Source organism: Corylus avellana, chromosome 4 (assembly GCF_965113065.1).
Source record: "Corylus avellana chromosome 4, dhCorAvel1.hap1.2, whole genome shotgun sequence".
NCBI lineage: Eukaryota > Viridiplantae > Streptophyta > Magnoliopsida > Fagales > Betulaceae > Corylus > Corylus avellana.
In genome coordinates, this window is record NC_142493.1 from 33,871,212 (window position 1) to 33,885,010 (window position 13,799).

Below are 13,799 nucleotides of genomic sequence, written 5' to 3' on the forward strand. Positions count from 1 at the left end.
AAAGAAGTCAACTATAAATTGAAAATAACAATCATGAAATAGCTAAATCACCGCCATTTGAAAATGATAAATAATGAAATAGATCAATTTTTTAGGCGGATCTTTCTTATTTATAAGCAAAGTTAATAGGAAAGCCACCAAACACGTTCTTGGGAGTTGTTTATCAATTTGCTGTAAAAAAAAAGACCGATTCTAGTATTGAATATAAGATGTCGGTCGAGTGATTTTCCACCATTTTATATTATGGTTTTGTTGAAACTCTCCAAATTCTCAATCTCCTTAATTCTATCAGCAGGTCTGAATGCGTATGAGTCAAATTATGCAACCCCTTCTCACTTCACTTCTCAGATTTAACATACTTGTAAATTTTGACAATGAGACTTTCTTTTACAAATTCTTGTAACTATAAGCTTTACATGTAGATTATCCATTGTAAAAGAATACAGAAGGCATTCGGCTCTATCCACGCTGTTAAAACATTGTCAAACTAGACAGCAACCTAATTCGAACTCAGTATTTTTAGCAGATGGTGCAGGCCGGAGTAACAGATCACTTAATTTGCAGTCCTAACATAATCACAAGGGTTCCCGACTTCCCGGGACAATGACAAACAGCTCTCCGTTGTCACTCTCACCGATCGTTTGAGCAAAAAATTCCAATGTGCTACTAACAAACTGGATAGAAAATTGCATATCAGAGGACTTCAAGCTGGCAACAGCGGCGCCTGGTGGAATGTATGGCAAGGCAGAGTTAAAGGTAAGGGAATAATGTACAAGGGGTTAAGAAGAAAGTGTTCATCTCGGCTCAATCCCGCTATTCGTAATGTCGTTCCCTGAAGAGTTGTTGTAGGACTCAGGCTGAGAATAGTAAGTTGGAGGTGGTATATTTTGGCTGACTTCTGCACTGCTAGAATTGAGAAATGGTGGCTGTGTTGGCTGAGCAATTTCATGATTATCAGTTATCATTTTCACAACTAATGACATTGATGGTCGCAGCTCTGCAGAGGCTTGTACACATAGTAGCCCTATTTGAAGTAAGCGAGATGCCTCCTCTTCTTGAAACTTACCCTCTAAGACAGGATCAACAGCTTCACATAGCCTACCCGTTCCATGAAGGCTCCAGACCTTTAAAACAGTAAAAAAGGTAAAAGAAGGCTTTGTTATTTTTCCAGGCTAGAAATTAGATCAGGAGAATTATTTGTTACCAAAGCAGGGATTGGCAAATGTTCCCCCAATGAAATGAATTACCCTTTGTAGGATGGAATGTGAATCTTGGGAGAAGGCATTGTTTCTCTTTCCACATACAACTTCAATTACAAGAACTCCAAAACTGTAAACGTCTGCTTTCTCGGTCAACTTGCCACGAACAACATACTCTGGAGCCATGTAACCCCTACAAACGCAATATGGTTGACTCTCTATTAGAGATGTATATGTAAGCAGTGATAAGCGATAACGCATTCAAATGTGAATCTACGAATGGAACAGAAGGAAGAGTAAACTGCTACAACAAGTAATGCTTATTAACAAGAAGTACTTGGAAATAATACAACAAAGATTTGCTCTTAATATATTCATGACATATAACTATATGGTGAAAAGAACAGTTACATGTGTATAATGAGAAGATTGACTCTGAATCTATCTTGCCCTGAATCAACAGACATTATATGAAACACTATGTTACAATGGCATCAAGAGAGTTGTCACCTAAGACAGATAGGAGGTGTTTCACAAAAACATTCATATAAAATGCATCAAGACAAGCATGTCATTGCATAAACTGTGGTCTGATATTATGATGAAATATGGGTTATTGCAACATAAAGAAATAATTAAGAAGAATTTTCTTCACATTCAGATGCAATTAATCACAGGAATGATAAACGCTATTCTGAACCAAAGAAGGCCTTGTACTTACAGTGTGCCAGCAATGCCAGTGCTGATGTGAGTCTTATCTTCGGGAAATAACCTAGCAAGTCCAAAATCTGCAATCTTTGCCATGAAGTCCTTGTCAAGCAGAATATTGCTTAACTTAATGTCTCTATGAATGATTCTTGTATTTGATTCCTCGTGAAGATAGGTCAAGCCCTCAGCTGTACCCAATATGATATTATACCTCAGCTCCCACGTTAGCAACTGACGATTAGTTTTAGCTGAATCAAACCAAAAGAAGCGCAAGTATAAGAATTGAATGAGAAAGAGCACTAATCTTAAATACATGGGAATTCAAGGTTAGATTACAACCAGAGAAGTAATCATGAAGGCTTTGATTCGGCACGTATTCATAAACAAGAAGGCTTTCGGGGCCTGTAATGCTGCATCCCAACAACTTCACAAGATTTTTGTGATTGATGCCACTGATTAAATTGACTTCATTAAAGAAATGATCCACCCATTGTCTTGTATTGAAGAAAAGCCTCTTGATGGCAACAACCTGTCCGTCTGGCAAAACTCCCTACTTTGACACAAAGAAATCGACCTAGTTAGTTTAATGTGCAAAAGATCCGATTCCCTCGAAGAAATTAGATGATGGAACCTGACATTACTTTGTAAACTGAACCAGATCCTCCTTGTCCTAGCTTATTGGAATTGTGAAAGTAATTTGTGGCCCTCTCAAGAATTTCATATGAAATATTGAGTTTGGACTTATTCACGGTGGCCAGCAGAGCACCTAGTTGCTTTCTCTCTGAAACAAATGCCAGATCAATGTAAGCTAAACATGAACTTAATACTCCAGACATGAACTTTCAGAATGTTAGATATCAAACATAGGTACCTCTCCTCTTCTTTCTTAATTTCTTCCTCACAATGAAAACAACCGTTGCAATAACCAGAACAACAGCCACAGAAGAAGATGTTGCAGCCAAAATTATAGCCAAGTGGCGTCCTAAGACAGATAAGATGTATTAATTACACCTTGACCATCATTAATCAGAATAGAAGCCAATCATTTACTACACCAAGCTAAGATAATACAAAAGCTATATCCAATCCAAACAATCTATAATCATATAATTTGATCATATTGGCCTAATTCCAATTTCACTTTTTTTTTTTATTTTTTTGGGTCAACTGAAATGGTGGAATTGAATCTTGATTCTGGTACCTATAGAGAAGGAAAGAAAAAAAAAAATTCAGGGGAACCAGATTCACCTCGATTACTTTCTTCAACAGGCTCAGTCGAATTATAATAGAACTTTTGGGTCGAATACCTCATGTAGCAGCCAGCTAACAAGGCCCTTCCTTCTCCTTTCGGAGCACACGAACCGATCTTAGCGACCGCATTCGCCAAGCATTCCTCGCAACCGGTACGATTCGCAAACTCCCAACACTGAGCCAACCCATAAACCGTCACATTTCCTTTGTTCACAGACCCCACAGAGAACCCATCATTCTTAGGTGCTTCCAAGCTCAGATTCCTCACCAAATGGTTAACATTGGCGCTGAAGACAGTATCATTCCCAACAAATGTTTGGTTCCCACACACGGACATGTCTTGCAAACTCAGTGTCTCATTTAGGAAATAATAGTCATCGTACCTGAGATAACACCCGTCGTAGAAAAGCCTGCCGCCACGAGTGCCTCTCTGAAATGGGAGGCACCTGAGAACCTGGGTCTTGCACTGGGCAAAGCAGAGATTACAGTCTGTCTGAGTAAGATCTTTCATGCACTCCCCAAAGGCGTAAACCGTGTTATTACCCGACCCGTTCACAACAGCGGCATATCTTTGGGTGGCAATCAGAGAGGTCAAGGTGTCCATGGCTGCCAAGAAGTATCCGACAAACGTTGGGCGGTCTTGCGCTAAGGCAGTTGTGTTGCTGCATACACGAGCAGCCTCGGTAGCTCTTGGGTCGGAAAGACATTGATGTACAAAGAAACACGAGAATAGGAGGAGAAGTAAGAGCAGGCGGCCACGAGACATTCTAGCTGGATCAAAAAAGTTGTTGAGTATTTGATTAAACCTCTTAAATGGGTGTTTGGGAAGCGAGAAAAACTTACGTGCTGAAATTGTATTTGACGGAAGTGAAATTGCTTTCGATGTTCCGAATTCAATCGCCGGTTTATCACAGCGAAACGAGTCAGCATAAACCGCAGCGGGTCCCGCCACCCAACCGTGGCCGGGAGTGCTAGAGAGACAGCGTGGTGACAGCAAAGGGAGTGAAATGGCGACCCTTTAAAGACAAAGGGCCACGCGTTGAATTCATACTGCAATTTTTATTTTTATTTACAAACCACACCGACTGCGATGGGACGCTGGAACCTGGGGGCTGGAGAGATACCGCATTCCGTACATATATATATACATCTGTCACTTTTGTCAAACTTATTTCATAAAAAACAAAGTGACGTACAAAAAGGGGGAAAAGAGTTTCAGATAACGCGTCCCCCGTAAAAGCGAAATTAAAAAAAAAATTGTTAACGGCAGAAAGAGGGAGTAGCCTAATTTGCACGACGGATGGTGTATCAGTCTTTGTTTGCATTCGGTGCAAAACTTTGACTTCACGAAAACTTAACGATAAAGTTGGATTCAAATTCAGAAGGATTTGAGAATATCCATTCCAGCCGAAGGGATTTGAGTTCGTGTCCAGATTATCGAGTGGGCGATCATAGTCTGAAAAGAATACAACTTTCGTCTAGAATGAGATCCTGGCCAAAGAAGCCATTAAACGGCTCTTCAACATCCTCTTATTTTTTAAGATTAGTATTCCTCTTTTGTTTGTCTCGGGTATTTTTGACTTTATTTTAAGAGCGGTTCAGCCACCCTTTAAAATATTTTGAGGGTGACTGAACCACTGTTAATGCTTTTTGAATGTAATCGACAACCTCTTTACGACTTTTGTGATTGGCTATCGGCCACTTTATCAAGACTTTTGAAGATAGCCGAATCAATCACAAAGGCTATCCAATAGTGGTTGGCCACCCTTGTAAAGTCTTGAAGGGGTAGTTGAGTAGCCACTCCTAAGGCTTTTCAAGTGATAAAGGATCTTCTTCATTTCACTTGAAATAAAGAGAATCTATTTAGAGTATTTATGAAGATAATATTGTCTATTTATTTATGGGGCCTAATTGCACTAAATTGATACTTTTCAATCAAGAGAATCCATTTCCTTTTCAAGTGTGGTTAGTGTACCACCCACTGTGATTTACTCATTTTTATAATTACAAGAGTATAAAACATAACATGTACAAATTCATCCAACCCAAACCTATTCACAACTTACTTATATATATACACTTATTCTCAACTACTTAGATAAATTTTATTAGTATGCAAAAGGGCACATATGCCATTTAACCCAAACCTGATCACGTCCAAATAATATCTTCGGTTACAGATACAGCTGAAAGCTCTGTGGATCAAGCTGCCAAGCCTCCTTGGGGACCAGAGTAGCTGTCAACGTAGCATTTACTCGAAAATTATCATTCTTCTGGATACTATTGACCATATCGTAAAGAAAGGGTGCCTGACTTGAAAATGATTTTGGATCAGCAAATGCGAAAGTACTTGAAACTTGAGAGTGAATAATTGAAGTAGTGGGTCTCAAAAATCTTGGAAGTAGTACTCGTAGCCAATGGTTTTGAAATTTGGAACATATAAAAAGCCAAATCCACTAGTTGACCTTGACCTTTGGAGCTAGCTACAAAGTGGACCACAAATGACTTGGAAGTATATCTCACGGGTTCAAGTTCAACAAAACCTATTGAGAATTGATATATGGATTTGGATGGTACATATTCAATGTTGATACAGTCATACGGCGAAGCACTTAAAACAATATTGAAAGGACTAAGGAGATTAGAGATGCCCACCAAAAGTCCGACAATACTATATACATTCTAGAATGGGTAGGAAAGAAAGTAAATTGAAAGAGTAAAGGTGTGCATGCCTATAGGATAGGATTTTCTTCATTTCAAATGGAACTGGTTTATTAAAAATTAAGGAGTAAAATTGTAATTTCGTTTTTTAAGACAATTTTGCCTCTCAATGAGTACATGGTGAAGAATTCTCTTAATAATCTTTGTTCTGGTGGAGTTAGGTTATGATATATATAACTCAATTGATTTTGAGGGAGTGCTTGCGCGTAGTTTTTGTCGGCTAGACCTTTCATAAGCAGTTTTCAGTGGACATGCACTATTATGATTACGTTTAGGTAGAGTAACCACAGTTAATCACCCACTCCTGCCATTTTTAATTAGGAAAAAAAAATGAAGATATTTAAGTTCAATAAAACTTTTTATATGTATGTTTTGGAGGGACCTGGATCCTCTCCATTTTTAATTGGGCAAAAATACCCCTTAAATGTAATTAAAGAAATCCTATTTATTTCAAATGAAATTAAATAGAGAGGATCTTTCTCGGTTTTGGAGGGGAGGATAATCTGTACACTTCTTAACTAATTAATAAATATAGTAAGAATGCTCCCTCAAAAAACAAAAGAATGGTGGCACAAATGTTATAAAATTAAAAAAATAATAATAATAATAGAAAAAGAAGAAGATAATACAAAAAGTTGCATGATGGGCAGGCCCATGCTTTTGCGAACTTGGAAAGCCCTGGTGCTAAAAAAAAATGGCACTGCCTAGACTTTTGACTCCTTTATGATTAATGGGCTAAGTTGGATATCAATGACACAACTTGGGCCTTGTAAGGAATGCTATCGTGGGAAAGTAAGATTACTATATATATATATATATAGCAGTTTCCAATGTGTGTATGTTCCTGCCTCCTGAGGGAAAGTTGAAAGAGTTTGAATCTATAGCAGCAGCGGAAGAATGGCCCCAAGAGGTCCCACGTGTGGCCCATCCGCGTGCTAGAAGAAGACAACGACAGAGAGTATCCCAACAACGACAACAACATTCCCAGACAGCCTATGGAACTAAATACTCCTCCTAGACCTTTTTCTGCTTTTTATCTCCACTCACAAGAACGTGCAAACCACCAGTTCTCTAGCTTGTACATTAAAAAAAATAAAAGCTTACATCTGAAAGCCAATGTCATTGTCAACCATAGCATCGATTTGGGCTACGAAAGGAATTGAAGATGTTACAACGCATTCTGATCATCAAAATATGGCCTAAAACGAATTTACCTGCTAACTGAAAAAACTGCTACAACTTTCTTTATTATATATAATATGAAACAACCCCCACTTAATTTTTTTAAGGATTAAAAAGGAAGTGCTACGACCCTCATGGTCACTGGCCGGACGTGAATGCTTCAATGGCCAACTCTCATTTGTCTGAAATTTAAAAACCTAGGATCACCGACCTTCCAACTTTTGCCAATATTGTTTTTGGCCTTTGCATTGAAGTGATAAATAACAAGTAGAAGTGAGTAGGGTACTTATTTTTTTAATATATACGCCTGTTTTTCCAAACGTCGGAAGATATAGTGACCTGGGTAGTGGGTACGTATGAGCTCCTTTATCTCATTGAAGGTAGCTGAAATGACAACGTTGTCAACTTGTCATCCACAAACGTCGGAAGATATAGTACTATAACTCAAGCAATTTGGTCATTTTCATTAATTGGTGGAGATAAAGACCACCAGTGGGCTTTAGGTCGCATGTTTAACCCTACGTCACTACGTGGCTATGTATCTAACCAGCAATGAAAGCTAGCTATGGTTAATGTAATTCATTATCATTCACTATAGCAGTGACCTAGGAAGAACTGATCATGTTTTACTTTTTGTCTCCAGAAATGGCATGCTTTTCTATATTTTACTAAGCAGGGTATGTTTGTGATCTACTTTATTTTTTTCTGTGTCTTTTGCTTTCTGCCAGTGTGGAACTATGTATAGGCTTGCGGCAGTAGTCCCTAAATTTTTATAACAAAAATTATAAATTTTATATGAGATATATAGCCCAAAATTATAAACCTTTTAATTTTTTTTTTAATTAGTCTTAATTTGTCCCACCTAAAATTCTAGTTCCGCTCCTAATTTTTTGTTTTAAAGCCAAAAATTTTAATAAAAAACTCAAAATAATAATAAAAAAAAATTCATTTTTAAAAATAAAATTGTTTTCACATTTTTGTCATATTAAAACTTTTTAAAACTAAAAATAAAAAAATAAAAATACTATGTGTTCTTTTAGTGATCTCCTAGTATCCTCCCAACTGTGATGTGGCTTTTAAAATCACCGTTGAATTTGAGATTATCATTATTGACTTTTAATCTATTGGTGATTTTAAAATTTACATTACAGTTGGGAGGACACCAGGAGAACACTAGAAGAACACCTAACATTTCTCAATAAAAAATACCCCCAAAACACATTCACCAACAAACTAAATTTGCAAATAAGTTTTTGGTGAATAATCTCTCGCGCGTTGATATATATGAATCAATTCCTTTTTTTTAAAAAAAAAAAAAATACATAGACTAATTACGTAATTTGACTTAAGATAAAGAACAAGATTTTGCATTATCTAGAAAACGGAAAATGATTGTCTCCGTTTTCTTTGAATTTGAGAGTATCGATCTATTTATCTCCAATTCATTTGAAATGGAATTCGAGATCCTATATATTCACTATAAATCTATGTATGCTGATCCCAAATTGTTACTCTATACCACATTCAAATAACTAGGAGGTTGGATAACACCAAAACAAGGGCATTCTTGTCAATTTAGTAATTAAACCACCGAATAATGAAGGATCTCCATGTAAATTACAACCAATGCAAGGCTATTTCCATGATGGGCACAGTATATAAACGGCCACTCCTCCTCTCAAGCATGCAGTAATATCCTTAAACCTTCAAACTTGAATTCTCTCTTCGATCTCTAAGGAGAGTTTCCAAGAAAGAGTCAAAGAAATGAAGAGCAATAAGAATTCATCTGTTCTTTTTTCTATATTCTTTCTGGTCATTATATCCATAATCTCAGTTGAGGCAAGAAAGCATCACACTAGGAAGACCAAATCTCACAATAAGAGTGGCAATGGCGACACTACTCGCGGCTCAAATTTTACAGCTCCTGCACCAGCCCCTCTTCCTGATCATAATGGCTCTTATCCCACCCCTTCCACCATTTTTAATGTTCTGTCTTTTGGAGCTAAGGGTGACGGAGTCTCAGACGACTCTAAGGTAATTAATTCAAAAAAAAACAAAAAAAAAAAAACATGTTCTTATTAAGAACAAGGCAATATTGAAAATTAATATCCTAATTAATTCTCACAAAGCAGGCACTGGTAGCAGCTTGGAAAGCTGCATGCAACTTTGCTGGGGCAACAGTAGAAATCCCATCAGAATCCAAGTTTCTGATCAAGCCCATTACTCTTCAGGGCCCTTGTATGCCTCACCTCGTACTTCAGGTTTGCTCTCTCTCTCTCTCTCTCTCTCTCTCTTCTTTTCGTCTCATTTTACTTATAAAGAAATGAAAAAAAAAAAGAAAAAAAAAAAAGGAAGAGTATATTCTCTTTTTTGATCTAGTTGTAATATTTTATACATTTGAACAAATAAATGGTTAACAGATCGATGGAACTATCTTAGCTCCTGCAAAAGTTGGTTCATGGCCGAAATCCAGTTTGTTTCAGTGGATAAATTTCAAATGGGTACATAATTTTACCATTCAAGGCACTGGTACTGTTGATGGCCAAGGCTCTAATTGGTGGCGTATCTCTCAAATCCATTATACTCAGGTTATATTATATTATATTATATATATATATCGTCCTCTCAAATCCATTAATATGTACGTAAAAAAAAATCCATTAATTAACAGCTTCTTTGTGATCCATGCAATTCGCAGAAGAAATCCAAGCACGTTCCAAAAACCAAACCAACTGTAAGATATTACTTTTATTTTCTCAATATTATCTTGTCAGTTGTCATTATACGCAGATTATGATTTTAATCTTCTTCTTGATCTCCAATATAGGCTTTGAGATTCTATTCCAGCTATGATGTCACAGTTCGCGGCATCAAAATCGTAGACAGTCCACAGTGCCACTTAAAATTTGACAGCTGTGGGGGTGTCAAAGTTAGCAATATTACGATTTCTACGCCAGAGGATAGCCCGAACACCGACGGGATTCACCTGCAAAACACCCACGACGTAGAAATTCAGCATTCTAATATCGGTTGTGGTAAGAGCTAGCAAGCCACAAATTTGAATCTTTTTTTTTTTTTTTTTCTTTCACCCATAAAATGATAAAATATAGGAAGATTTGTTAAGGCTGTCGTACGTCCCAATACCCTTAACTTTTTTTGCTTTACACGTTGGGCAAGGTTAATTAGTTATGTAGTAATTTGTCAGGTGCCCATGACGTATGACCGTTTTGGGAGATCTTTAGAGCATTAATTCATGGGCTAGCTAGTTTTTTTTTTTTTTTTTTTAAATGTAATTTTTTACTTAAGATTTGGCTAAAATTTATTTGATCCGAATGCAAATGCTCTTAACATCAATTCTTTACACTTTTTTTTTTTTTTTATTGATTTGGATAGGGTGCCTGAGAGTTGCTCGCATTAGCACCTTATTCTGGTTCCTTTTAGGTAGATTGGTCGACTAGGACGACTTGAATTGCTTGCAAAATTGCAAGGAATCCTTGTCACTTTTAAACATATTTCTATGGATGAGGATCATTTGAAATTCTCTGCTGTCTCTAACCAAATTGCGTGCAAGTCAAGAATGAAATTTTAAGTAATACCACAAGTTTCTCTTATATCTATCTAAGGATTATGTGGTTTTTAAAATTATTATTGACCTTGTGATCGATCAATATTGAATTTTGATCAAATGATAATTTTAAAAGCCACCTTATTTTTTGAAAAAATAGAAAGACTTCTAGAATTACTCGAAAATTTTTGGGATCCCAATCCTAGTTATATCTTCTCTGAAAAATAGACTCATTTCTATCTAATATTTCTATTTTTTTTTTTCCACCACTTATGGCTCAAGCTCAAGAAGTTTCTTTTTTTCTCTGTTCTTATTTGTTAGGTTTCGTTTTCGAAAAACATTATTTAAATTGTAAGATGGAATAAGCATGCACCGACCATTTTATTTTATTTAATTTCCTTCAATCAACCCCCCATTAATTTCTTGAGAAAATAATGATTGGCTCGATGACTCTTTTTGGCGGTAAACTCCCACTAAACTAACTTTTTGAAACAAAAAAAAAAATACTGACACAACTCACCTTTGCTTTTGCATTTCTGTGGGGCCGCGGGCTCACTATTAAGTAATATGAAATTATGAATGCTGCCCACATTATAATTCTTTTTTTCTTTTTTTTTTTCTCTCTCTTTTTGACAGGGGATGATTGTATATCCATACAAACTGGTTGCTCCAACGTCCATCTTCATCATATTAATTGTGGCCCTGGACATGGTATTAGGTATCTCCTCTCATATTATTTTAAATTACTACTACTAATTATCTTAAGCTCATAAATAATATGAAAAACTTCACTTAATTACCACCTTTTATTTTCATCACTTTGTAATCATACCCTTAAACTTTAAAAAATGTTAATTTAAGATTACTGTCTTTCATAAGTTTATAATGTCAACCCTTTTGTCCAAATTCAGCATTAAACCCTAACGTTTAATTAGTGAAATATCCCAAATACATAAGATGTCTACAAAATTACTGTGAAAATAGACTGAATGGTTGTAAATATCTGAAAGATAGTAACCATAAATTGATATTTTTTAAAGTTTAAAGGTATAATTACAAAAGTGTTAAAAGATTAAGAGAAATAAATGAATTTTTCCTAAATAATAATCTAACATTCCCCGCCTCCAAAATCATAATTGCAGTTTGGGAGGATTAGGGAAGGACGAAACCGTTGCTTGTGTCTCCAACATCGTTGTCGAGAATATCTCAGTTCAAAATGCTCTATCAGGCGTAAGGATCAAGACATGGCAGGTATCAAATCAACTTCATGAGTATTAACTGGTTGCAAATTTAATTAGAAACTAATTAATTAATCTCATAATTTTTGGTTCGTGGAACAGGGGGGCATGGGATCTGTGAAGAACGTATCATTCACAAATGTTCAAGTTTCCGAAGTGAAGGTCCCGATAATGATAGACCAATTCTACTGCGACAAGGGTCTCTGCCAGAACAAAACGAGAGCGGTGGAAATATCTGGCGTTAAATATGATCAGATAATCGGAACGTATTCAGAGCGGCCTATCCATTTGGCATGTAGCAGCGAAATTCCGTGCACTGACATTGACCTGATTGATATTCAGTTGAAGCCATCGGCCGCGGCGGCGCCCAGCAATCAACGTTTTCAAAAGGGTTTGTGTTGGAACTCTTATGGGAGATCGAGAGCTCCCCTGGTTCCTTCAAGCATAGACTATTGCTTAAGAAGTAGTAGCCCTGCTTCTGTCAAAAGAGTAGCCAGGTCACATGCTACCAGTAATGTATGTTACTGAAAATTGGTTTTTTTCTAGGTCTTTCTTTTTCTTTTTTCTTTTCAAGTTTGCTTCCCTTCTTCATTTCCTTTTTTTAACTATGAGAAGGCGATGGTTTAATTACTGCTTTCATATACTGCATTTTACTCGGTTAATGGAAAAAGAAATAAGTCTCTATTTGTTTATCTCTATTAACGTAATAATTAAGTAATTCTTTTTAATTATTAATTTAAATTTTTTGAATAATTAGTAATTTAACAATCTCTTTATTTTCTATTTTTCATACAAATACATTAACAAATAATTCATAACACCAAAAAAAAATGTTCATATAAGAGCACGAATAGAGTATCCAAATGTGAAAAGGCTTAGAGGGCCCGGCCGAAGGGCCCATTGCTCCCATTGGTCCAACCCTTTGCAAAAGCTGTTATTTTCAATTTTATGGTAATTCTCGACAAATTAATAGTTGATTTGAAATACCATTTGTCAATTGCTTTTCTATTTATGTTTAGTTGTTGAGTGTTGCCTTTTGAGTTGGTTTGGTGGAGGTTTGGTGGGTGCAGGGAGTGGTGCGGGCACCGCCCAACTCACTCTTTAGATTACTTCACTGCACGCGCATGGGCTTAAAAATTTATCCAAATCGCTCCCCGCTTCACTAAAACTCCCACTGCCAGCCTTTTCCAATCACTCAACATATTACTTTCTTGTATATATATATATATATATATATATATATATATTATTGTTTACAAATTACTTTCGTAATATGTTGTCACATTACGAAATAATTAAATGTTACAAAACAAAATTTAAATCATAAAATAAAATTTCTCCGTTTTTAAGGAAATTTAGTGAACTTCTAATCAGACTTGTGGGCCTGAAGTGGGGGAGAAGCTTGTATAGTATATAGGTCACCTTACAACTCCAATCGGCCCAGTGAAACTTCCTTTCTGGATTCTGGTTATGGCAAAGGCTCAACCCAGCCCAATGAAAATGCCTCTGCGCTGTCTGGTGACTCGGCTTATGACTAAAGAAGATAAAGGCGTGCACGCCGACTTGGATTTCTCCTGGTGACTCGGCTTTATGCATTTGAGTGAATGACTTTCATGTGAACATTCAAATGGCATCTAAAAATTACAAGTATTTTTAATAAAAATGTGACACGTGTATTTAAGAGACTACACTGAAGGAAATTTTAATCAAATTTAAAGAAAAACTTTGAAAACTATCTATTTCTGTTATAGTGAAATTTGTGTAGCATCAAGGCAACGGCAGTCAACTATCCAAGTGTTTTTAACTTTGTGGTTGAATACTTAAACAAGGTCAAATATTCGTGTGATCAGTTAAATTAATAATTACTTACAAAAAAAAAAATTAAATTAATAATTGTAAAAGGCTTTTGGCTTTCTTATTAAATGATCGGCCAAA

General features: G+C 36.2%; 2 protein-coding genes across 2 annotated transcripts; one reads left to right on the forward strand and one right to left on the reverse strand.

Moving 5' to 3' along the window:
• Positions 1-308: 308 nt before the first annotated feature.
• Positions 309-4,168, reverse strand: LOC132176971 (cysteine-rich RLK (RECEPTOR-like protein kinase) 3). Its single transcript, XM_059589147.2, has 8 exons — positions 4,002-4,168; positions 3,156-3,929; positions 2,779-2,889; positions 2,549-2,688; positions 2,247-2,457; positions 1,921-2,155; positions 1,248-1,392; positions 309-1,124 (listed from the first exon to the last, which is right to left on the reverse strand). Exons 2-8 carry the CDS (start codon positions 3,922-3,924, stop codon positions 795-797), a joined length of 1,941 nt encoding a protein of 646 aa, XP_059445130.1. The 5' UTR covers positions 3,925-3,929; positions 4,002-4,168; the 3' UTR covers positions 309-794.
• Positions 4,169-8,825: 4,657 nt separating this feature from the next.
• LOC132180011 (Pectin lyase-like superfamily protein) lies at positions 8,826-12,392 on the forward strand. The gene is made up of 8 exons (XM_059592845.2): positions 8,826-9,095; positions 9,194-9,322; positions 9,482-9,649; positions 9,760-9,795; positions 9,889-10,096; positions 11,263-11,344; positions 11,769-11,877; positions 11,967-12,392. Exons 1-8 carry the CDS (start codon positions 8,826-8,828, stop codon positions 12,390-12,392), a joined length of 1,428 nt encoding a protein of 475 aa, XP_059448828.2.
• Positions 12,393-13,799: the final 1,407 nt, after the last annotated feature.

Bases quoted from the DNA above. Each gene is read 5' to 3' on its own strand.
- LOC132176971 (XM_059589147.2), bottom strand. From the start codon at position 3,924: ATGTCTCGTGGCCGCCTGCTCTTACTTCTCCTCCTATTCTCGTGTTTC. The intron at 2,890-3,155 runs GTGAATCTGGTT...TATCTGTCTTAG, and splicing joins TGTTGAAGAAAGTAATCGAG to GACGCCACTTGGCTATAATT. The intron at 1,393-1,920 runs GTAAGTACAAGG...TTGCGTTTGTAG, and splicing joins ACTGGCATTGCTGGCACACT to GGGTTACATGGCTCCAGAGT.
- LOC132180011 (XM_059592845.2), top strand. From the start codon at position 8,826: ATGAAGAGCAATAAGAATTCATCTGTTCTTTTTTCTATATTCTTTCTG. The intron at 9,323-9,481 runs GTTTGCTCTCTC...AATGGTTAACAG, and splicing joins TGCCTCACCTCGTACTTCAG to ATCGATGGAACTATCTTAGC. The intron at 9,796-9,888 runs GTAAGATATTAC...TCTCCAATATAG, and splicing joins TTCCAAAAACCAAACCAACT to GCTTTGAGATTCTATTCCAG.